Source organism: Myxocyprinus asiaticus, chromosome 6, assembly GCF_019703515.2.
Source record: "Myxocyprinus asiaticus isolate MX2 ecotype Aquarium Trade chromosome 6, UBuf_Myxa_2, whole genome shotgun sequence".
NCBI classification, from domain to species: domain Eukaryota; kingdom Metazoa; phylum Chordata; class Actinopteri; order Cypriniformes; family Catostomidae; genus Myxocyprinus; species Myxocyprinus asiaticus.
Genome location: NC_059349.1, coordinates 55,581,748 through 55,604,382, shown reverse-complemented (window position 1 = coordinate 55,604,382; position 22,635 = coordinate 55,581,748). Strand labels below are relative to the sequence as shown.

The following is a 22,635-nucleotide window of genomic DNA, read 5'->3' as shown; positions in this document are numbered from 1 at the left end:
GGGCTATAAGGTTTTGACACAAAAGTCCAATTTCACAAATGTGTGTTTTCTCTAGCAGAAGTTTTGTAAATTTGTTTCAAACACATACAGTATAATTCAAAACGGTCTTAAATTAGAATATTTGTTTGAGAATCCCATTATATTTTTGTAATAGCTGTTGGGTGAACAAGTGAACACAATAAAACGCACTAGCATACATTCAGGCATCTATATCAACTATATATACTGTATAATGAAGGCAGATTTTAACTGAAAAGTTGAACTGTGTTCTCAGGACAAAGGTATTTTTCATAAATGTTTAAATGTTATAAATGTAATTTAATAATTACAATATTTGTGGGCCAAAACCATGTTTATATGTTACCTTTTACATTTTTGCAGTTTCTGGAATTGTTTTGTGTTTCATAATTGCTTTACTGTTTAAAGTTAAACAAAAAAAGCCTGTAACATGCTGGTTAACCCTTTAAGCTCTGAACGTGTTTTTAAAGAATTCCTGTTTCAGTTGCATACCCAAAATTAAAGGCTTATAAAAAAAAAAAAAAAAAAAAAAAAAAAGAGGGTCAAGTGTTTGGTATCATTGTAAAGGAAAATATTGATATAGATTATGATACATTCTGAGACTCTCAGCCTAAGAAATGCTGAAAAAAAAAAAAAAAAAAAAAAAAAACAAAATCACAGAAAACACAAGCAAAAAATTTACTTTTTTCTTATTTTTCTGATTTGACATTATATATCTCTGGGTGTAAATAAGGTGGCTCCGAAAAACTGATTTTGTTTTGTTCCCAATCATGTCAACTGTTTCTGAGAAAAGTTTTGTGTTGATACAACAAAGCAGTCAAAAGTTATAACATTACAAATATAATTTATCATAGTGTCCAAAAGCCTCTCTAAACAAATAAAACATAATAATTGTACATAAGAACTAATTACACATGCAAACACAACAATGACTAAAGGTTTGTATAGCATGCAGACATGATTTTAGTAATGAGATTTCACAGAATGAGTTTCATTCTGTGTCATTTGAGTCATCATTGAGTCTGTGTCATGTATTTGGCGCCATCTCCTGGTGGTCATATGTAACATTGTGCTTCATGTGGATTATCTAATGATCTATGCATCTGATTATCTTGTGTGTGGGCTCGTTTGAAAGATAATCACCTCCTAATCATAATCACTCCATAATGGTATGTGATATTTTATGTTCTGTTTATATTTCGTGATGTTATAAGCAAAAACACGGTATATGGGCAACATCCGTTCATATACTAAGACATATACTTGGCTACAGGGTTGTGGAGTAACGGGATACATGTAACGGGATTACATATTTAAAATACAAAATATAAGTAACTGTATTCCACTACAGTTACAATTTAAATCATTGGTAATTAGAATACAGTTACATTCAAAAAGTATTTAGATTACTGAAGAGATTATTTTGCATTTTATTGTCATTTGTTTCATTTAATATTTAGTCCTTTCAGATGGAAAACATTTATACATATAAATGATGTGATCCAAAGTGCATTTGAACAGCGGTGAAACACTTTCTTATGATGTGTTACATTCATACGAGCAGACAGAGAAGTACGTTTGAAGTAAGTTTAGAGCAGAAGAAATAGAAATAAACCTTGATATTAGACCTTAATAAGATCTTTGATATTAGTGCAAAAATCATATTCTTGATAATAATTTTTGTATTGTTCTTCTGTAAAATATATTTGTAAAAATCCTTAAAACAAGATCAGTTTGATTAATCTTGTTCAAATCTCAACTAAGAAGCTCTGAGCGCCCAACGGTCAACGGGTGTAGAAAAGGAAGTTCTGCCTTACAGTTAAAAGAGCCAATCACCTTTTAGATACAGCCTGTCAATCAACTCGAGAACGCGCATGCGCATTAGCTATACAAGCCGGGAAAATTGCATTTTAACGTAATATGATGTAAAAAAAAATCACAATTTATGATTCCAGTATTATCAGATTTTATTGCTGATTTGAAATATGCTCTTTGATCATAATCTTGACCAACCGTTTTTGAGATTTTGGTCTTACTCCACTGAAGTAGATATGAGCTACTCTGGCATGACTGGAAATATCCTCCTGAGAGCATTCCAAAGATGACCGACACTGGACTGACTCGCTAGAAAGACTCATCTATTACTCGCTATATGTTTGTCTGTGGGTAAAACAAATAGGCTGGTTGTATTTTACTCTTTGAGAGCTTTCCAATGACATATGACACATGGTTATTTGATGAGTTTGATGTTTTTACTGGTTACAATAATATGTACAGTGCAAAATTATTAATAAATGATCAAAACTGAACACTTCTGATTTGTCAACAAATTTTAAAGCACTTGTTCAGTTTTGTTCATAATGTCTACATGCATTGGAAAGTAGAGCTTCTAAACTTTCAAACGACACATATTTTGTGTTGGTCAAGACTGTAATTATTAATATTTTGATGATTCTTTTTTTCACGGGCTCTTCCGTGCTTAAAGGGTTAATGGCAGGTTATACTGTGACAGCTTACCCCATTTAGTATGACAACATGCTATTGGGGCATGCTGTCATAAAAGGTCAATGTGTGTTCAAAGAACTCTTTTTCTGGGCAATAACGATGGAAATGTTCAATTGTTTGTGTCTGTACAGAAACTAACTGACCTTTATTGAGAGCGCGTACAGATGATTCAGCATCACATGATTGGGCTCCGGCAGCAGGGCAGGATCACACTGGAACACACAATACACACGTACACATCTCTATACACACTGAAATCCAAATACACTGCATTTGAGCACCAGGTGTAAATGGCGATGTGTCTCGCCTGATCGAATGTGATTAGGGTCAACTGTGAAACAGACAGACAGACAGACTGACAGAGGTTCTCACTGATATATTGGTGTCTTTGTTGAGGATGACTTGTAGCAGGTGGGGGGGTAGGATGGGCGGAGCTTTGAAGCGTTCCTCAGGCTTGAACATGTAAACGTCCTGACTGTACAGGCCAGGCGGTGAGCTGGATAGATCTAACACACAAAACGACATCACATTTTTGTGATTAACATTTTTTATTGATTCATCTATTAAACAAAGAAAAGCAAAACATATATAGTTAACCCTCACTATTGCCCCCCAACCCCAGCCTGACCCCCAACAACACCCCAGTGGTCACATAATTATAGACACACAAATCACACACATCCATTACATCTCTCTCTCCACTGTCCCTCCCCGAGAGCCCTCCAAAAATGTCAGATATTTGCCCCATTTCCCCACAAACAAGTCTAAATTCCCCAGTCTTCTGGATGCCCCCTCTTCAAAAGCTGCCACCCTGCCCATCTCCAAGCACCACTCCAGAAATGGGGGCACTCCAGCTGACTTCCAACCCCTTAAAACTATCTGTCTGGTGATCATAACACTAGTTAAAAATGACAGCACATTAAAGGAGTATTCCGGGTTCAAAACAAGTTAAGCTCAATCAACAACATTTGTGTCATAATACTGATTATGCATTGATAATATTGATTAATGTTGATTCACTTCAAATTAAAATCACCTGATGTATCGGAGCACTCGAGCGAGTCCACCTGCAGCGCGTCAAACACCTCGAAGTCTGATTTCTTCACATGGATCAGATTATTAATGGTGCCCATCTGACTGGTGACCACCGGCTACAGAGAATAAAGCACACACTTCAGGTTAAAGAAACAGTGAGTGAATAACAGCTACTTTCACACATGAAACCTGTTAAACAGCAGGAATATTTGCCGGCATTTCAACAACAGGTTACCAGGATCACACATGACCTCTAAATGGAAAAATGCTGTTAAATATAAGGAAAAGTTAAAAAAGCCTATATAAGGGGGCCTGGATAGCTCAGTGGTAAAGACGCTGGCTATCACCCCTGGAGTTCGCTAGTTCAAATCCCAGGGCGTGCTGAGTGACTCCAGCCAGGTCTCCTAAGCAACCAAATTGGCCTGGTTGCTAGGGAGGGTAGAGTCACATGGGGTAACCTCCTCATGGTCGCTATAATGTGGTTCTCGCTCTCGGTGGGGCGTGTGGTGAGTTGTGCGTGGATGCTGCGGTGAATAGCATGAAGCCTCCACATGCGCTATGTCTCCGTGGCGACGCACTCAACAAGCCACGTGATAAGATGCGTGGATTGACGTGGCGACGCACTCAACAAGCCACGTGATAAGATGCGCGGATTGACGGTCTCAGACGCGGAGGCAACTGAGATTCGTCCTCCACCACCCGGATTGAGGCGAGTCACTACACCACCACGAGGACTTAGAGCGCACTGGGAAGTGGGCATTCCAAATTGAGAAAAAAAATATATATGAGCCTATATAAAAGCCTGTAATTTTTTATAAAGCCACTTTCTCCCACATTCATTGCAATAAAGAAAGCAGATATGATCAGTTCTGTTGTCACTTATAAACTCCATGAGTGTTCAACATCACACACCTGAGATACATTCCAAAACAAGAGAGATATATCCACTATTAATTACAAAAAAAGTCAAGATTTGTTCACCCTCGAGTGTTTTTGGATGAAGTAACGCAGATCACTAATTAGCATTTGTGTGAAGGCGTCTTGACTATCACTTTTTCCTGTTATGACTGTTTTCATGATGAGCAAATATCTCTGTTCAGCTATTAAAACGTGTTAGACATATTCGTGCGCGCATTCTTGATTGACAGATTGTGCATGTGCATGCGCGCCCACTGACAGACCGCCACTGTCATGAATCATCAGTTATGCTCATATGCATCATGCTGATATTCTTTATTTATTTCATTCGTTACATCCTTTTGCAGTTGAATTCCCTCTCTAACTGTGCTGTGCTTCAGCCATACAGAGAGCTACCGTAAATACTCTGGAAAATGAACACCTCAACTGAATTCATGCACATTTGATAGGCTATTGATAACGCGGGCCGCGAGTTGAGTAGCACTGGTCTTGACCAACACAAAATAGGTATTGTTTGAACTTCAAAAAATATCAACTGAACCTAAAATATCACATACCATTATTTAGAGGAGGTGATTATCATTCAAACGAGCCCACACACAAGGTAATCGGATGTGTAGATCATTAGATAATCCACATGAAACACAACGCGCACACAGCACATAATGTCCTATCTGGCTAAAAACACGTTAGCTTTCCTTGATCAGATGACTTCATCGGAAATGATGTAGTATGTTGTCCAGTCATAGAACGCTAAACCAGCTGTATTAGGATTCAGATCACTACAACCAGAAGTGGAAGTCCTCCAAATGTGGGCAGAGAGGATTGTTCACTGTAATTACATATGACCACCAGGAGATGGCGCCAAATACATGACACAGACTCAATGATGACTCAAATGACACAGAATGAAACTCATTCTGTGAAATCTCATTACTAAAATCATGTCTGCATGCTATGCAAACCTTTAGTCATTGTTGTGTTTGCATGTGTAATTAGTTCTTATGTACAATTATTATGTTTTATTTGTTTGGAGATGTTTTTGGACACTATGATAAATTATTTTTGTAATGTTATAACTTTTGATTATCAAATAAACACAACATTTTTCTCAGATACAGTTGACATGATTGGGAACCAAACAAAAGCAGTTTTTCGGAGACACCTTATTTACACCCAGAGATATATAATGTCAAATAAAAAAAACAAAACAAAAAAAAAAACAAGCTCAAGTTTTGTGATTTTTCAGCAGTTTCTTAGGCTGAGAGTCTCTGAATGTATCATAATCTATATCATTGTTTTTTTTTTTTGTTTGTTTGTTTGTTTTTTAAACACAAAATAGGTATTGTTTGAAAGTTTAGAAGCTCTACTTTCCAATGCATGTAGACATTATGACCAAAACTGAACAAGTGCTTTAAAATTTGCAGACAAATCAGAAGTGTTCTGTTTTGATCATTTATTAATAATTTTGCACTGTATATATTATTGTAATCAGTAAAAACATCAAACTCATCAAACAGTCATGTGTCATATGTTGTTGGAAAGCTCTCAAAGAGTAGAATACAACCAGCCTATTTGTTTTACTCACAGACAAAAATATAGTGAGTAATAGCTAATTATATGTCTTTGACAATTATGCTTGGTGTTGCTTATATGCTGCATAATACAATAATACAATTGTTGTTCAATACCATATTGACTGCAAACACACTGCAGCTTTTTCTCCAGGTCAAAGATTCTGTTATTTAAAGTTAGTTTTAAACATCAGGCATCCTAATAGAAAGCAATGTCATGTGACAGTTTTACATTTACCTCAGATGGGTCGTGAAGCCACTGGCCATCAACAAAGAATTTATACTGATGTTCACCCTCAGGCAGGTCCAAGATCGCTACAAAATCATTATGGCTGAAAGAAAAGAGAGAATGTTTCATTTCATAACGATGCATGACATCCTGTTTATTATGATGGAAGTGTTATAGCGGGCCGAATGTTCTGACACCTTTTATTCAATGGGATCTTGGTGCTCCAGTTGTTGAAGGATCCGGCGATGTAGACCTCTCTTCCTCCTCCAGCCCAGCGGATGACCGTCGGTCGGGCCTGAGGAACCGTCTTTACCATGTCATCTAAATCAGGAGGGAAATCCTTCTCACTTGAAGCCTGACAGAACAGATCAGTGTCAGTATGAATTATGCATGTCTACAGTGACATCTAACTAACTGATCTGGGTTCAAAACAAATTAAGCTTAACTAAATGTACTTTATTTAGCACCACTGGGATCATTGCACTAGTATGGCTGATTTCGTAACATAGGAGGATAAAAGCAATCTTGTATTGCATGTGTTTGCATACTTTGGATTCTAGTCCATGTGTGTTGAAGATATTGGGGTCATCAGTGCTGTCCATCATTTTGCTGGGCTCGTGGTCTTTGTGTCCGCCCGCGATGTCCGAGCGCTGCGTCTTTGCTCCATGTCGATCGGCAGATACACGATCGCTGGTGTTGCCCATGACTAATGGATTAACAACAGCCTTCCCTACAGACACAAACAAACTTTATGAAGCTCAGAATAAAGCTTAACCCTTTAAGCTCGGATGGGCCCGCCGAGAAAAAGGGTTAGGATTGACGGTCTCAGAAGTGGAGGCAACTGAGTCTTGTCCTCCGCCACCCGGATTGAGGTGAGTAACCGCGCCACCACAAGGACCTACTAAGTAGTGGGAATTGGGCATTCCAAACAGGGGGAAAAAACTCATCAAATAGCCATGTGTCATATGTTGTTGGAAAGCTCTCAAAGAGTAGAATACAAACAGCCTTTGTTGTTTTTAACACAGACAAAAATATAGCTAGTAATAGCTAAGTATACGTCTATGACTAATATTTTGGTGTTGCTTATATGCCGTGTTTTCACTTATAACTTCAAAAAATATCAACTGAACCTAAAATATCACATACCATTATTTAGAGGAGGTGATTATCATTCAAACGAGCCCACACACAAGGTAATTGGATGTGTAGATCATTAGATAATCCACATGAAACACAACGCGCACACAGCACATAATGTCCTATCTGGCTAAAAACACGTTAGCTTTCCTTGATCAGATGACTTCATCGGAAATGATGTAGTATGTTGTCCAGTCATAGAACGCTAAACCAGCTGTATTAGGATTCAGATCACTACAACCAGAAGTGGAAGTCCTCCAAATGTGGGCAGAGAGGATTGTTCACTGTAATTACATATGACCACCAGGAGATGGCGCCAAATACATGACACAGACTCAATGATGACTCAAATGACACAGAATGAAACACATTCTGTGAAATCTCATGACTAAAATCATGTTTGCATGCTATACAAACCTTTAGTCATTGTTGTGTTTGCATGTGTAATTAGTTCTTATGTACAATTATTATGTTTTATTTGTTTGGAGATGTTTTTGGACACTATGATCAATTATATTTGTAATGTTATAACTTTTGATTATCGAATAAACACAACATTTTTCTCAGATACAGTTGACATGATTGGGAACCAAACAAAAGCAGTTTTTCGGAGACACCTTATTTACACCCAGAGATATATAATGTCAAATTAAAAAAATAAATAAAACAATAAAAAAAACAAGCTCAAGTTTTGTGATTTTTCAGCAGTTTCTTAGGCTGAGAGTCTCAGAATGTATCATAATCTATATCATTGTTTTTTTTTTGTTTTTTTGTTTGTTTGTTTTTTAAACAGGAAATCTTTAAAAACACTTCAGAGCTTAAAGGGTTAAAGAAAGTTATATTAAAAATGGGCCCCATAGACAATCAAATTTTGATTTAATTCTTACAGAGTTGCAAAATAATTAATGACGGTAGAACTGTGTAAATACAGGAAAACACTGAGAACTCAAGATTAATGTTTTTTTAATCCCTGTCCGAAGTGTAAATGATCAAACTGATGAGCATTCTAGTAATAAGCACTCTTGATGATCAAGATTCAAACAATTGATGAAACTTTAAAAGTAAAAGCAGATCATATTTACAGTTAGGAAACGACACATCTCTATAAACATGCTTTAATATAGGAGGATTATACTATATAAATAAACTCATGAGACAATTAATGTTGGTGTGTAAGATAATAATAGATAATAATAAAATATAAAAAACACTGCACTGTCAACAAAACCATTTTGTTATTTTATGTCAAATAAAGTGTTTGTTATTGAGTCTTTAGCTGTTAGCATGCTGGCTAACAAGATTGGACCAGATCAAACAGATAATAACATAATAAACATCACGTGCTTAAGTGTTTATTTAGTGAAGTAAATGTGAAATGAGGTGATAATTACCGCAGATGAAGAGTTTTATTCGTACCGCTGCGACCTCCGATCAAACTTTGACAACATACTTGAATCTGTCAACCGGTACGGCACACCGAGCAGTCCAAACCACAGCCGCAATACGAAACGCGCTTTGACTGGTCATATACTTAATTTATATTATTGACCTTCTGTATGGAAGCCCAAGAGTGCCTTTTACAAAAGAATGAAGGAATACATTATCAATCTATTAATTTGAAAATAAAAATGTGAATAAATAAACCAATTTATAAATGGACAAATAAATAGACGCATTTAAATATGAATAAACCAATTTAAAAATAGACAAATAAATAGACGCATTGAATAAATAAACCAAATTATAAATGGACGAATAAATAGATGCATTTAAATGTGAATAAATAAACCAATTTATAAATGGACAAATAAATGGACGCATTTAAATATGAATAATCCAATTTAAAAATAGACAAATAAATAGACGCATTTAACTCTGAATAAATAAACCAAATTATAAATGGACAAATAAATAGACTCATTTAAATGTGAATAAATAAACCAATTTATAAATGGACAAATAAATAGACACATTTAAATGTGAATAAATAAACCAATTTATAAATGGACAAATAAATAGACACATTTAAATGTGAATAAATAAACCAATTTATAAATGGACAAATTAACATTACAAATACATTTAATTAAAAAATAATGAATTAATCAATTATCAATCGATTAATTTGAATAAGTCCATTTATAAATGGACAAATAAAAAGACACATTTAAATGAGTTTATTTAATTCACTTTTAAAAGGTTCATTATATTTAACAATAAAAGTGTGCATTAATAAATCATATTTATTTCATGTTTAAAATGTCATTAAATGTAGCAATAAATGAGTACATTAACGAGTCTTTTAAATGCACTTTTTAATGCTCTTTAAAAGCACCGTTTACATTGCTATTGCTTTTCCTCATCCATTTTCCAATGTCCTTTTCCTTTTCTTTAACCAATTGAGAATCCAGTTAAAAAATGCCATTGGACTGTTGACTCGTGGGAGCAACCAATGAAATTTCGACTCAGTTATAAGACACACCCCCTCTCCCATGTGCCACTCGAAGAGGATGTAAGACGGCCTGTCATTGGACGACGGTACGAGCAGTTTACCTGATATTTTTGGATCTGCGCACAAGAAGCTGTTTTGGCTTTTAAAGCTTTTTGTCTAATTATCCGTAATAATATTTTAGATATATACAATTGCATTTTGGCGAGTCACAATTATAATTTGACTAGTCAGAAAGAACATTAAAGATATCTGTTAATATATTTTGCCTAGTCGAAATTCCATTTAAGATATCTGCAGATATCGTCACTTGTGACGTCACACATCCACAAAGATGATTAGAGATATCTACAATTCAGTTTTGACTAGTCAAAATTATATTTTCAGATATCTAAATTGCCCTTACCCCTAGTCGATCTGCTGTGTTGTGATGTGCAATGACTCTTCATTACGTAGTGCTATCGAAGCTGTTCAAGTAACTAGCCGCTAACAGAAAGATTAAGTCGATGCTTGACAACTTAATATCTTGATGCATTTATATATGTTTAAAGGTCTCCAGTTAACTATGTGCAGCATAGTGATTGTTATATATTACAGCATGGACCTATTGAAGTGTAAATGATTAATAAAGACAGACAACCACAAACGAGTCTTTGGAATTTATAATTATGCAATCTATAAAAATGTGAAATTGGGCAAATAAATTCATGATGTAGTGGTTTAATGCTTCAGAATCAAGGCACCCATGTTTTTTAATCCATTAAAATCTTTAAACACAGTTAAAAATTACAGTCAGTTGAAAAGAGAGAAGCCTCATTCAACAATTGAATTAATACATAGCCTATCTTAATTAATGGCACTAACAATTAAATACATTTAATTAGCATATTAAACATGCTTATGTACTTGATATCAGTACTGCTGTGTTGCAGTGATGAGACATGGATCAATAAAGTTCATTTCTAATAATGACATGCAATGTGTACAGTGGGCATAATGTAGGGGTCTGATTTTATTTGAATTTATTTGTGAATGATGGCTGATACAAATCATTTTTACAAGTGCTCCATCATCATTTTTCCCTATTACTGGATTTTTATTTATTTTTTAATGGCAAAATTCCGTTTAAAATGAACCAAACATGCAAGGCTAACATTAAAAGATCAATTCTTTAACGGCAAACATTTCCGAGGATTGTTTTTGTTTTTTAAGGCGGGGCATAGCAGAGAGGCAATTTGCATAGGCATTTGAGATATCTGTAAAGGAATTTTCACTAGTAAGAATGTTGATTTAAGATATCTCTTTTAAAATTCCCAGTCAGATTAATAATTGCCGATATCTCCAAATAAAAATCGTCCTGGTCTGTAATCAATTTGAGATATCCATAAATACATCATAGATATCTTTAAATGAAATTTTACTAGTAATAATTCAAATTAAAAATATCTTCTATTAAATACTGACTAGTCATAAATCCAGTTCAAGATATCTACAACTATATTTTGCCTAGTCATATCTTAGTTTCAGATATAAAAAAATAAATAATTAGGATAACTTTAAAGATGCAGAATTGTAGATATCTGTAATTGAATTATGACTAGTGTAAATCATATTAAAGATATCTTTAATTAAGTTCTGACTAGTCATAATTCAATTACAGATACACTATATTGAATATAATTGAATTCAGGTGTTCCAATCACTTCCATGGCCACAGGTGTATAAAATGAAGCACCTAGGCATGCAGACTGCTTCTACAAACATTTGTGAAAGAATGGGCCGCTCTCAGGAGCTCAGTGAATTCCAGCGTGGTACTGTGATAGGATGCCACCTGTGCAACAAGTCCAGTCGTGAAATTTCCTCGCTACTAAATATTCCACAGTCAACTGTCAGTGGTATTATAACAAAGTGGAAGCGATTGGGAATGACAGCAACTCAGCCACGAAGTGGTAGGCCACGTAAAATGACAGAGCGGGGTCAGCGGATGCTGAGGCGCATAGTGCGCAGAGGTCGCCAACTTTCTGCAGAGTCAATCGCTACAGACCTCCAAAGTTCATGTGGCCTTCAGATTAGCTCAAGAACAGTGCGTAGAGAGCTTCATGGAATGGGTTTCCATAGCCGAGCAGCTGCATCCAAGCCATACATCACCAAGTGCAATGCAAAGCGTCGGATGCAGTGGTGTAAAGCACGCCGCCACTGGACTCTAGAGCAGTGGAGACGCGTTCTCTGGAGTGACGAATCACGCTTCTTCATCTGGCAATCTGATGGACGAGTCTGGGTTTGGTGGTTGCCAGGAGAACGGTACTTGTCTGACTGCACTGTGCCAACTGTGAAGTTTGGTGGAGGGGGATTATGGTGTGGGGTTGTTTTTCAGGAGCTGGGCTTGGCCCCTTAGTTCCAGTGAAAGGAACTCTGAATGCTTCAGCATACCAAGAGATTTTGGACAATTCCATGCTCCCAACTTTGTGGGAACAGTTTGGGGATGGCCCCTTCCTGTTCCAACATGACTGCGCACCAGTGCACAAAGCAAGGTCCATAAAGACATGGATGAGCGAGTTTGGTGTGGAAGAACTTGACTGGCCTGCACAGAGTCCTGACCTCAACCCGACAGAGCACCTTTGGGATGAATTAGAGTGAAGACTGTGAGCCAGGCCTTCTTGTCCAACATCAGTGTCTGACCTCACAAATGCACTTCTGGAAGAATGGTCAAAAATTCCCATAAACACACTCCTAAACCTTGTGGAAAGCCTTCCCAGAAGAGTTGAAGCTGTTATAGCTGCAAAGGGTGGGCCGACGTCATATTAAACCCTATGGATTAAGAATGGGATGTCACTTAAATTCATATGCGTCTAAAGGCAGATGAGCGAATACTTTTGGCAATATAGTGTATCTACAATTTCTTTTATTACTAGTAACAACTTAGAGATATATTAAATTATAATTTGTACTAGTAATAAATAAATTGTAGATATCTGTAATTACAATTTCTAAAAGGGAAAAACTCTACTGTAGATATCTGAAAATAGTTTCAGTGCAATCGTATGGAAACAAATGACTGGTCAAAGTTGCATTGCAGATTTCTGAAACTAGTTTTAACTAGTCAAAACATAATTATGGATAGTCAAATCTGAATATTAAATGATAAAAGCGCCTGCCATAGTAGTTAGTGGTGGCTCGTTCACTGTTGCTGTGAAATACTGACCGCGGCCCTACCTGAGCATGCACAGTGATGTGTCCTGGATGGGAGCAGGTAATCGTGATGCTGTGAACAGAACCAGCCTCCCGACCCGCACCCCAAACTGAAACACGCGATGGAGGTGAGCAAGGGCAACGGCTCCAGTCGCATCAGGATTCGTACGACTTTTCTAAATTTGGCTTATTCGGATGATATCGTGCGACTGCACTCGTTCACTACAGCCAGTGACGTCGCTGGACATCGTTTCCATCTAATACACGACAATTACTTGCGTCTGTCTCACACAACAGCTTCCTCTCATGTTTACACACTGTACTGATCGGTTAAGTTTAGATAAGGGGTTTGGGTAAGGGCGTAATATTAATAAGTATGTCCTTAACGCCTCGTGCGTGAGACTCGCGCTTACTTCCGCGTTACACATCTGGAAATTTGCACGTGATGAAGTCGTACGAGTTTATGCGTACAACATCGTGTGAGACCATACGAAATAGCCAACTCGTAAATGATGTACGACTTTTCATGAGATCGGGTTGAAAAACACTGTATGATCATCTTTATTTATTTATTTTTTAAATAAAATAATATTTTATTCAGATTGCCTGTGTATGATCAAGAAAAGGTGGACTGTCGGAATGACGGTCAGCTGATGATGAAGGCAAGCGAGCACACTTTTGTGGAACAAATGATAGTGTTTAAACTAATGTTGTGTATTACATAGGCGTATTATGAAAGTGTCTCTTTCAAATGTTTTGTTTGCTTAATCTTTTGTTGTGCTCATCTTCATAAAGATGTTTATTGACTGACAGTAGCTAAACACACATATTCTTTTATCACATTCCTCTTTTACAGTTGTAGTCTGGGTCTTATCATCTAACATTTTGAATTGTGAATGAATTTACATTGTAACTGTACCTGAATCGATTATTTTTAATTGCTTTAGTAACCTCCGTGAAGTTTACACCCCATATAATTAAATCATTACCAAATCTATACCAATCCTTTGTGCTGATTTGTGCCACAAAAATGAACGTTTGTGCTGGTTCTGTGTTTGAGATATTAGACATTATGTTTTTGACTGTGTGACGTCACTTTCCACCCCTTGTGGTCCAAATCGCTCCAAACCAGTGCCATTCATTTGTGCTGATTTATGCTGTTAAAATGAATCTTGTATCTATTTCCCTTCCTTAGAAATAACAGCTTGTATTCAGGAGCAGTGACGTCACTCTCCACCCCATGAAGTCCAAATCGCTCCGAACCAGTGTCGTTCGTTTGTGCCGATTTGTGCTTTTAAAAGAAACTTCATAACATATTTCTTTCTTTGTATTTAACAAGATAGCTTTTGGGAGTGTGAAATCGTGCAGGCTAAACCGCATGTCAGTCACTCTCACCCGTCTCCATCGTTTGTGCTCGCTTCTGGTTTGTGCCGTGTTTGGTATCGTTGAAGCATTCATTTTGTCAAAGATTTAATCTTTCACCCCATCAAACTCAAACACATCTCTCTGTCAGGAAATATCATGATTGTTATCTGATATTTGATATTGAAACCAGGGATGCCATCTACTCATCTTTCAGCTAAAGTCACTTTTTCTGAAGCTAATTTGACCAACATGTTTGGTAAAATTTCTAAATTGTCCTTATTAACTTTAAATGGTTACTTTAAGCTTAAAAACTTTAAAAAACGTGAAACTCTGTTATCCTCGATTTATCTACAGCAATAGCAAAACATAGCAAGATACAATACAAATCAAATACAAAATAGTAAAAGTTAGTAAATAAAATTAACTTTTTGGTCACTGCATAATTTCCATTCTTTTGTGCTACTTCTTAGTTTTGATGATGTTATACTCTAAAACATAAAATGTGCAGTAACAAATAAGAAAGAATAGACAAGTGTGATCAAACATTTCTAAAGCGCTCTAGTCTTACCCTGAGGGGCCGTTCACACTGAGCATGTTTTTGTGTCCGTCCGTGCTGTTTTATAATTGATTTCAATGTAAACGTGCGCTAGATAGACGTCTTTGATGGCTTGTTGTTTTTAGACGCCATGTCAAGTTAAAAAGAACCTAAACTGTTAAATATCTCGAGTCGAGACACATACGTTTTGCTCTTTTGTGGCGCACCGTCAACACAAGTCATGCCAGAGCTGAAAACTGTGGCTGTTTACTCGTGAAAAAAGTTCGAAATAATTAACCTATATAAACATGATGTACATCTTTGTTCAGCAGTCTCACATATAGCCTATAAACAAATCATAATCTGCAGCACAAACATGGGCAATTTTTGCTGTTGCATTTGGACTTTGATGGGGTGAAAGGTTAAATCTTTGCCAAAAAATGAATGCATCAACGATACCAAACACGGCACAAACCAGAAGCGAGCACATAATGATGAAGACGGGTGACAGGTGAGAGTGATTGACGTGGGTTTAGCCTGTGCGATTTCACGCTCTTCTTGTTCAATACAAAGAAAGGAAATGTTATTTCTTTTAACAGCACAAACAAACGACAAATGGCGGTTGCTGCGAGTGTTTCAGTTTGGGGTGCGGGTCGGGAGGCTGGTTCTGTTCACAGCATCACGATTACCTGCTCCCATTCAGGACATGCATCACTGTGCATGCTCAGGTAGGGCCGCGTTCAGTATTTCACAGCAACAGTGAACGAGCCACCAATAACTTCTGATATGCTTCGCATCTGTTTCTTGTGCGCAGATCCAAAAATATCAGGTAAACTGCTCGTACCGTCGTCCAATGACAGGCCGTCTTACATCCTCTTCGAGTGGCACATGGGAGAGGGGGTGTGTCTTATAACTGAGTCGAAATTTCATTGGTTGCTCCCATGAGTCAACAGTCCAATGGCATTTTTTAACTGGATTCTCAATTGGTTAAAGAAAAGGAAAAGGACATTGGAAAATGGATGAGGAAAAGCAATAGCAATGTAAACGGTGCTTTTAAAGAGCATTAAAAAGTGCATTTAAAAGACTTGTTAATGTACTCATTTATTGCTACATTTAATGACATTTTAAACATGAAATAAATATGATTTATTAATGCACACTTTTATTGTTAAATATAATGAACCTTTTAAAAGTGAATTAAATAAACTCATTTAAATGTGTCTTTTTATTTGTCCATTTATAAATGGACTTATTCAAATTAATCGATTGATAATTGATTAATTCATTATTTTTTAATTAAATGTATCTATTTATTTGTCCATTTATAAATTGGTTTATTTATTCACATTTAAATGTGTCTATTTATTTGTCCATTTATAAATTGGTTTATTTATTCACAGTATAAATGTGTCTATTTATTTGTCCATTTATAAATTGGTTTATTTATTCACAGTATAAATGTGTCTATTTATTTGTCCATTTATAAATTGGTTTATTTACTCACAGTTAAATGTGTCTATTTATTTGTCCATTTATAAATTTGTTTATTTACTCACAGTTAAATGTGTCTATTTATTTGTCCATTTATAAATTGCTTTATTCACATTTTTATTTTCAAATTAATAGATTGATAATTTATTCCTTCATTCTTTTGTAAATGGCACTCCTGGGCTTCCATATTTCTGGAGTTGAAGCAGATCTCAGTGGATTTTCTTGGAGATTGTAGCACCCTCTGCCAGTAGCGTGTTGAGTCCTGCAGAAAACATACTAATATGTGCATCAAACAGCCACTATGGGGCCTTCAATAAATAAATAAATAAACCTGCTTTAAAATATTTATCTAGTTTAAATATCAAACAGACAGTATATATTAAATATCAAAAGGTCTGCAGCAAAAGAGACTGTCATCTTACCTATCAAGCAGGGGCATAGCAGTCATTTTAAAAGTGTGTGTGTGTGGGTGGGGGGCTTGCACAGACCCAACACTGATATGAGGATTATATTAATATAAAAGTATTATATATTTGTAGTATTTTAAAGATTCTAGTATTGCAGATTAAATGCAAAATGATCTGTAAAAATAAAGGCATCTTGTGGAGCACTTGCTTCTGTTTCACACATGACAATAAAAGACTGAGCACAAGCTGGTCCTGAATTAATTATTATGACATTGGTGCATGTGCACAATTTGATTTTTACTCTGTGCATTGTGGGATTTAAATGTATCCAAGTGGCTCGAGTGTTCTGACGACGTTCACCAAAATCCCTTCAGATCCATTTAATGATTCAGTGACCATTTCTGATGATGCCAGAAGGTGACAAATGAGTGTCTTGTGTGAAAAGAGTTAGTCACTGAATCAACGATCAAAAGAACATTTAATCCTTTAAAATGTGTGTCTACAGACCTACAAAGAGACTTTAATAGAGGTTTTAAACAGTATAAGAACAAAGCAAATCTATCATTTCACTACAGTTTGTGAGCTGCTGAGCATGACTTTTATCAGAAGACAACAATAATAGTTTTATTATAATTATAATGAGTTTCAATAACGTCCGTATGTTTTCATGTATAAAAAAGCGTGTCTATTGACTGCAGTAAAATGCATAAGTGTTCTGTCGACTGCACACCAACATAGAGGTAAAAAACAGCAGCTGATATTAAAAATAGCTTTACATATTTAACACAGATCTAGTAATCTGCTTAAACTGGCAGAAACAACCGATTAAACTGTTGCATCACAAACATAATGTAAAAAGAATAATTAATGAAGACTCATGTGCTGATTTAAACTGATTTAAAAGAAGGATTGTGCTTTGTTTTTTTCTGCAGTGCATTTCACGTAATACTGCCAATCAAGAACGATATGCCGATAAATAACTCTCATTTGTGTGTTCCTCATCTCTAGATTATCAACATCAATGCCGATAATAAACATGGATAAATGAGCATTGTTGAAAGCAGTTTTATAGAAATGAACGGAGCCGTGTTGATTAGACCGTCTGACTGACGGACTATTACGTAAGAGTTGTTTCGGCTCAAGAAACTCATCTGTGACTGGCTGGATGGTCCCTCAATCAGCCCAAAGTAACAAAACGCAAAGAGGACTCGGTTTGGGTTTAGCTTGGAAAAGTGTGGGGGACTGAATCACATTTTTTTAAAGAGTGCTGAGGACGTGTCCCCCATGGCTGCTGTGTTCTTGGTATCACACCAGAATGCACATACAGCTGCACCAAAACAGAAACTTCACAGGAACCCCTTAAGTCGGTCCTGGTAGTGCATGAGCAGCATTTCAATGCTCTTTGTTTAACAAATCCCTGTGCATTATAGAAAAATATTTGTGCATTGTGAAAAATGGCTTGCTAATGACTTCCTAAATGCATTCTTGGCCTACCAGATTCTCATGCAGTTACAGACGTATACACTCACCGGCCACTTTATTACATACACCTGTACATCTACTTATTCATACGATTATCTAATCAGCCAATCGTGTGGCAGCAGTGTCATGTATAAAATCATGCAGATACAGGTCAGGAGCTTCAGTTGATGTTCACATCAACCATCAGAATGGGGAAAAAATGTGATCTCAGTGATTTGGAGCATGGCATGATTGTTGGTGCCAGATGGGCTGGTTTGAGTATTTCTGTAACTGCTGATCTCCTGGGATTTTCACACACAACAGTCTGAGATCACAGCTCACGGCAGACACTTCTGCAATGGAGGCTTTAAACAGGGTACACTCGGACTGCATGTCTCCAGCCTCCTACCGAATGTGGGAGAAGCTCCTTCAGAGGTGGTATTCAAAGATCTCTGCCAAACATTCCCAGTTCACCCTCCCAATCCGTTAAGTTTTGCCAGGTCTGTCTGGCAGTTTCCCCCATCATCTGATCCAACTCACAACCAGGTGGTGATCAGTTGGCAGCTCTGCTCCTCTCTTTACCAGAGTGTCCAAAACATACGGCTGCAGGACTGATGATACCACAATGAAGATGATCATTGACCTTTGGCCCAAGGTGCTCTGGTACCAAGTGCTCTTATGAACAACCTTATGTTCGAACGTGATGTTTGTTATGGGCAATCCATGATTAGCACAGAAGTTCAATAACAAAACACCATTCTGGTTCAGATCAGGCAGGCCATTCTTTCCAATCACTCTCTCCTTCTCCGAAGTTGCTCAGAGCGAAAGGCGACGAGTGGGTGTGGGGATACAAGTCCCCGGCTTGGCGCTACGATCATTGAGATTCGCCCAGTAGATGAGAGGGTCGCCTCAATGCAACTTCATGTGGCAGAGGGGAAAGCTCTGACTGTGGTCTGTGACTAAGCTTTGAAGACCCTTCTTGGAGACCCTAAGTGGGGCTCTGGAGGGGGTGCCACCTGGGGACTCTATAGTTCTGCAGTGTGACTTCCATGCCCATGTTGGCACCCCCTCCAGAGCCCCACTTAGGGTCTCCAAGAAGGGTCTTCAATGTTTAGTCACAGACCACAGTCAGAGCTTTCCCCTCTGCCACATGAAGTTGCATTGAGGCGACCCTCTCATCTACTGGGCGAATCTCAATGATCGTAGCGCCAAGCCGGGGACTTGTATCCCCACACCCACTCGTCGCCTTTCACCCTGAGCAACTTCGGAGAAGGAGAGAGTCCACCCCCTATCCAGGAGTTAGGTTCCAGAGCGAGAACAGCTCATAGAGGTGAGTCCAACTCTACCTAACTGGTATCTCTCCACCTCACACACCAATTCCAATTCCTTCCCCACCAGATGGGTCACCATGTTCCAAAAGCCAGTTTCTGTAACCAAGGTCCAGTCCGCACAGGCCCCTGCCTTCACCTGCCACCCGTTGGGCATTGCACCAGTCCCCTATTTCTCTCCTTGCAGGTGGTGGACCCACAAAGAGGCAGCCCCATGTTATTTCTCTGGGATAAGCCTGGCAGGGTCCCATGGGTCAAAGCCCGGCCAGTAGGTGGTGCTCGCCTGTGAGCTCCTCTTCCAGATCTGGCTCCAGAAGAGGGTTACGGTTTCCCTGTTCCTGGGTGAGGTTATTTTATTTCCTGCTGGCCACATCATAGGGGAATTTTGGACTTTTGCGTCAACATTTTACACCATTGAAAAAGGATCACCGTTAGCCCTTTCCACCAACAAGGTTCGGGAACGGGTTCCTGGGCTGGTGCGAATTCTCAAACTGTTCCGCGTGTTTCCACCGCAGAAAAGGCCGTTCAGTAGCCCTAACCCTGGCCCTAACCCTAACCCTAACCAGCCCCAAAAGCTTGCTGGTCTCTATGCAGGCACCGATTGCATATGCTATGGCAAAAATCCAAATATAACCATCTGCTACACCAATGTTAATAATGATTCCTCTGTTACAGTTTATATATCTTAGCAGGTTAAACCACATTAAAAAGTCCATAAAAATAATCCTGTTATCTGTTGTCTTGAGCATAGTATCGTCTCTGGAAATCTTGTTGAGCAATGTAATATCATTGGATTGCATTTATCTCTATGTTTAAATATGTCCTCATAAAAACAAGAGTTAAAACTGTAGGCTACACAGTGATGTTTGTTTATGTTTGAGGTAGTCACGTCAAACTACCATGTAGCCACGTAACCCGTTAAGTCACCGTTCGGCTCTCAATTCAGTGGAAAAGCATGCTTGGTTTACAATAGGCTCTAGATTACTCTGGCACGAGAACCTTCCCAATTTCGGTGGAAAGGGCTACGTGTGAAGCTTCACTAGTGATCCAAGTCGCTCACACTTCAGTCAGAAACCTTCCGAATGTAGAAGCGTTCATCTGATCAAGTTTGATTTTGTTTTAATAGCTTGAGATTTGTAGTTTTGATTTTGTTTATAGTTTTGAGGAATAAGTGATTGATTTCAGGAAATGTGTCCCAACAACTGAGAAAAACTGATATATATATATATATATATATTATTTTGTAATTATCAAAGACCCTAAAATAAAACTTTTTAATTGTATTTTTATTTGTTGTTTTGTTCCATTACAAACCTTTTTACCTTGTGGCATGTGTGTTTGAATAATCATTTTTGTGAGTTATAAACAACAAGGCATTTGTTGATACAGTATTTTTGATCATGTACAATAATTTCTCTTTAAACAAGATGAACTCAAGAACGTTTGGGGCAACAGTGAACTCAGAGTCACATGATTGTCCTGAATAAATATCACACGAGACATCAAATATTTACAGTATAAACAAACAATAATAAAAAAATACATGTACAAACAATAACATGAACAGAATGGAAAGAGAGTAAAGAAAGAAAGAAAGAAAGACTGAAAGCTTTGGATCGTGGTTGTTACATCGTTTCTTCGTATGTTTATGATATTAAAGTCAATACACACACGTCAAAATAACACAGAGATTCTTCAATGTGATGGAAATGGCCAACACATCAACACTGGCCAATAAACCACTTTCAAACAACGTCAACACATTGAACGCACTTGAAGCCACATTTGAGGGGAAGTGACATCATCACGTTTCCCTAAGAACAGTGGGCGGAGTTTAATTTGCTCTTCACAGTCTTGGTGCATCCCAAAATAATGAATTTATATTCGTAAAGATTTACAAGCCGACTGTACACAATCACACAATCACACAATCACACACACTGAAGTCCGGTGCTGTTAGCCCGAGTTCAGATACTCCAGCGCCACTTCATAGCAGAACTTGTACTGATCCTATGAAAAAATCAAACACAAATGGACACATATATCATCTCTGACTTGAGCTTGTCAATAGGTATAGATTATAAAACCTGATGTGTTCCAGCTGTGCTAAAATACACAGTATAATTACAACTATGACAGCTAAATAAATACAGCCAATATTGGTTCTTTACCACTGAAGAACCTTAATTTTGAAGAGTTCTCTGGGACTACTTTTGTGTTTCTTTAAAGTTTCAAGTAAATGTTCAAAAAGTGTAAGATGCAAGTAGTTTTGGTTGTGTGACAGCAGATGAATCACGCACCAGTAAATCCACCATGTTTGGCTTGTTGTTCCGCAGAGTTTTGACGGCGTTAAACACGTCAACAGAGCGCTGATGATGCAACATTTCGCTCACGATACTGATGGCACAAAACGTCCCGCTGCGACCCCCGCCGTTACTGTCAAATAAACACATACACACACACAAACACACACAAATGTTCAGAAATCAGCATTTAAAGACTGGAGAGAAACAGAGGAAGAACCAGTAGATAACCATATGATAAATACAACAATTCACCTGTGCATTTGTTTGAAAGCATGTTTTATGAATCATATGTTATTATTTCTACTCACTATGTCACACATACTGTCTAACAATGTGCCAGTTTAATTATGTACATGCATGTTGCATTTCTGTACCAATTTATACCAAAATACCTAAAGATGTATTTGATTTATTTATGCAGATATTAGCCAGTGAAATGTAATGAGTGTATCTGGCCACTAGATGGGGATGTTTCTCCTCTAATCGAATAAAACCCAGAAAAGCAAATCTAATGTTCACATCCTCTAAGTGTAAATGATAATTATTGATTGGTTTCCTCTTGTGATCAGAGAGGATTATAGGGGATTGTGTGAGATCTATCTGTTTTCATATAAGCTGCTGATGTGTGTGTTAACTACATAAATTCATGCATTTATTACCTTTAAATTTCAATATGACTTCACTTTCT

The 22,635-nt window shown here is 37.3% G+C and overlaps 3 protein-coding genes across 7 annotated transcripts in view; 1 reads left to right on the top strand and 2 right to left on the bottom strand.

Moving 5' to 3' along the window:
* LOC127443049 (5'-AMP-activated protein kinase subunit beta-2-like) overlaps positions 1-8,916 on the bottom strand; it is a 180,173-nt gene extending 171,257 nt beyond the window's left edge. For both annotated transcript variants that reach the window (XR_007897591.1, XM_051701528.1), the window contains exons 1-7: positions 8,808-8,916; positions 6,828-7,009; positions 6,477-6,634; positions 6,289-6,382; positions 3,560-3,674; positions 2,896-3,029; positions 2,667-2,735 (exon numbers count right to left, since the gene is read on the bottom strand). Coding sequence is in view for 1 of the 2 variants with exons in the window: in XM_051701528.1 (XP_051557488.1) it covers positions 2,667-2,735; positions 2,896-3,029; positions 3,560-3,674; positions 6,289-6,382; positions 6,477-6,634; positions 6,828-6,983 (726 nt within the window). In the remaining variant the exon portion in view is untranslated. The remainder of the gene's footprint in view (positions 1-2,666; positions 2,736-2,895; positions 3,030-3,559; positions 3,675-6,288; positions 6,383-6,476; positions 6,635-6,827; positions 7,010-8,807) is intronic.
* The window catches only part of LOC127443052 (yjeF N-terminal domain-containing 3-like), a 479,510-nt gene that overhangs the window by 158,639 nt on the left and 298,236 nt on the right, over positions 1-22,635 (top strand). The window lies entirely within an intron of this gene.
* Positions 20,930-22,635, bottom strand: part of LOC127443011 (receptor-type tyrosine-protein phosphatase mu-like) — a 384,365-nt gene continuing 382,659 nt past the window's right edge. For all 3 annotated transcript variants that reach the window (XM_051701475.1, XM_051701476.1, XM_051701477.1), the window contains 2 exons: positions 21,942-22,077; positions 20,930-21,651 (listed from right to left, as the gene is read on the bottom strand). In XM_051701475.1, coding sequence (XP_051557435.1) covers positions 21,598-21,651; positions 21,942-22,077 — 190 coding nt within the window. In that variant the 3' untranslated portion in view covers positions 20,930-21,597. The remainder of the gene's footprint in view (positions 21,652-21,941; positions 22,078-22,635) is intronic.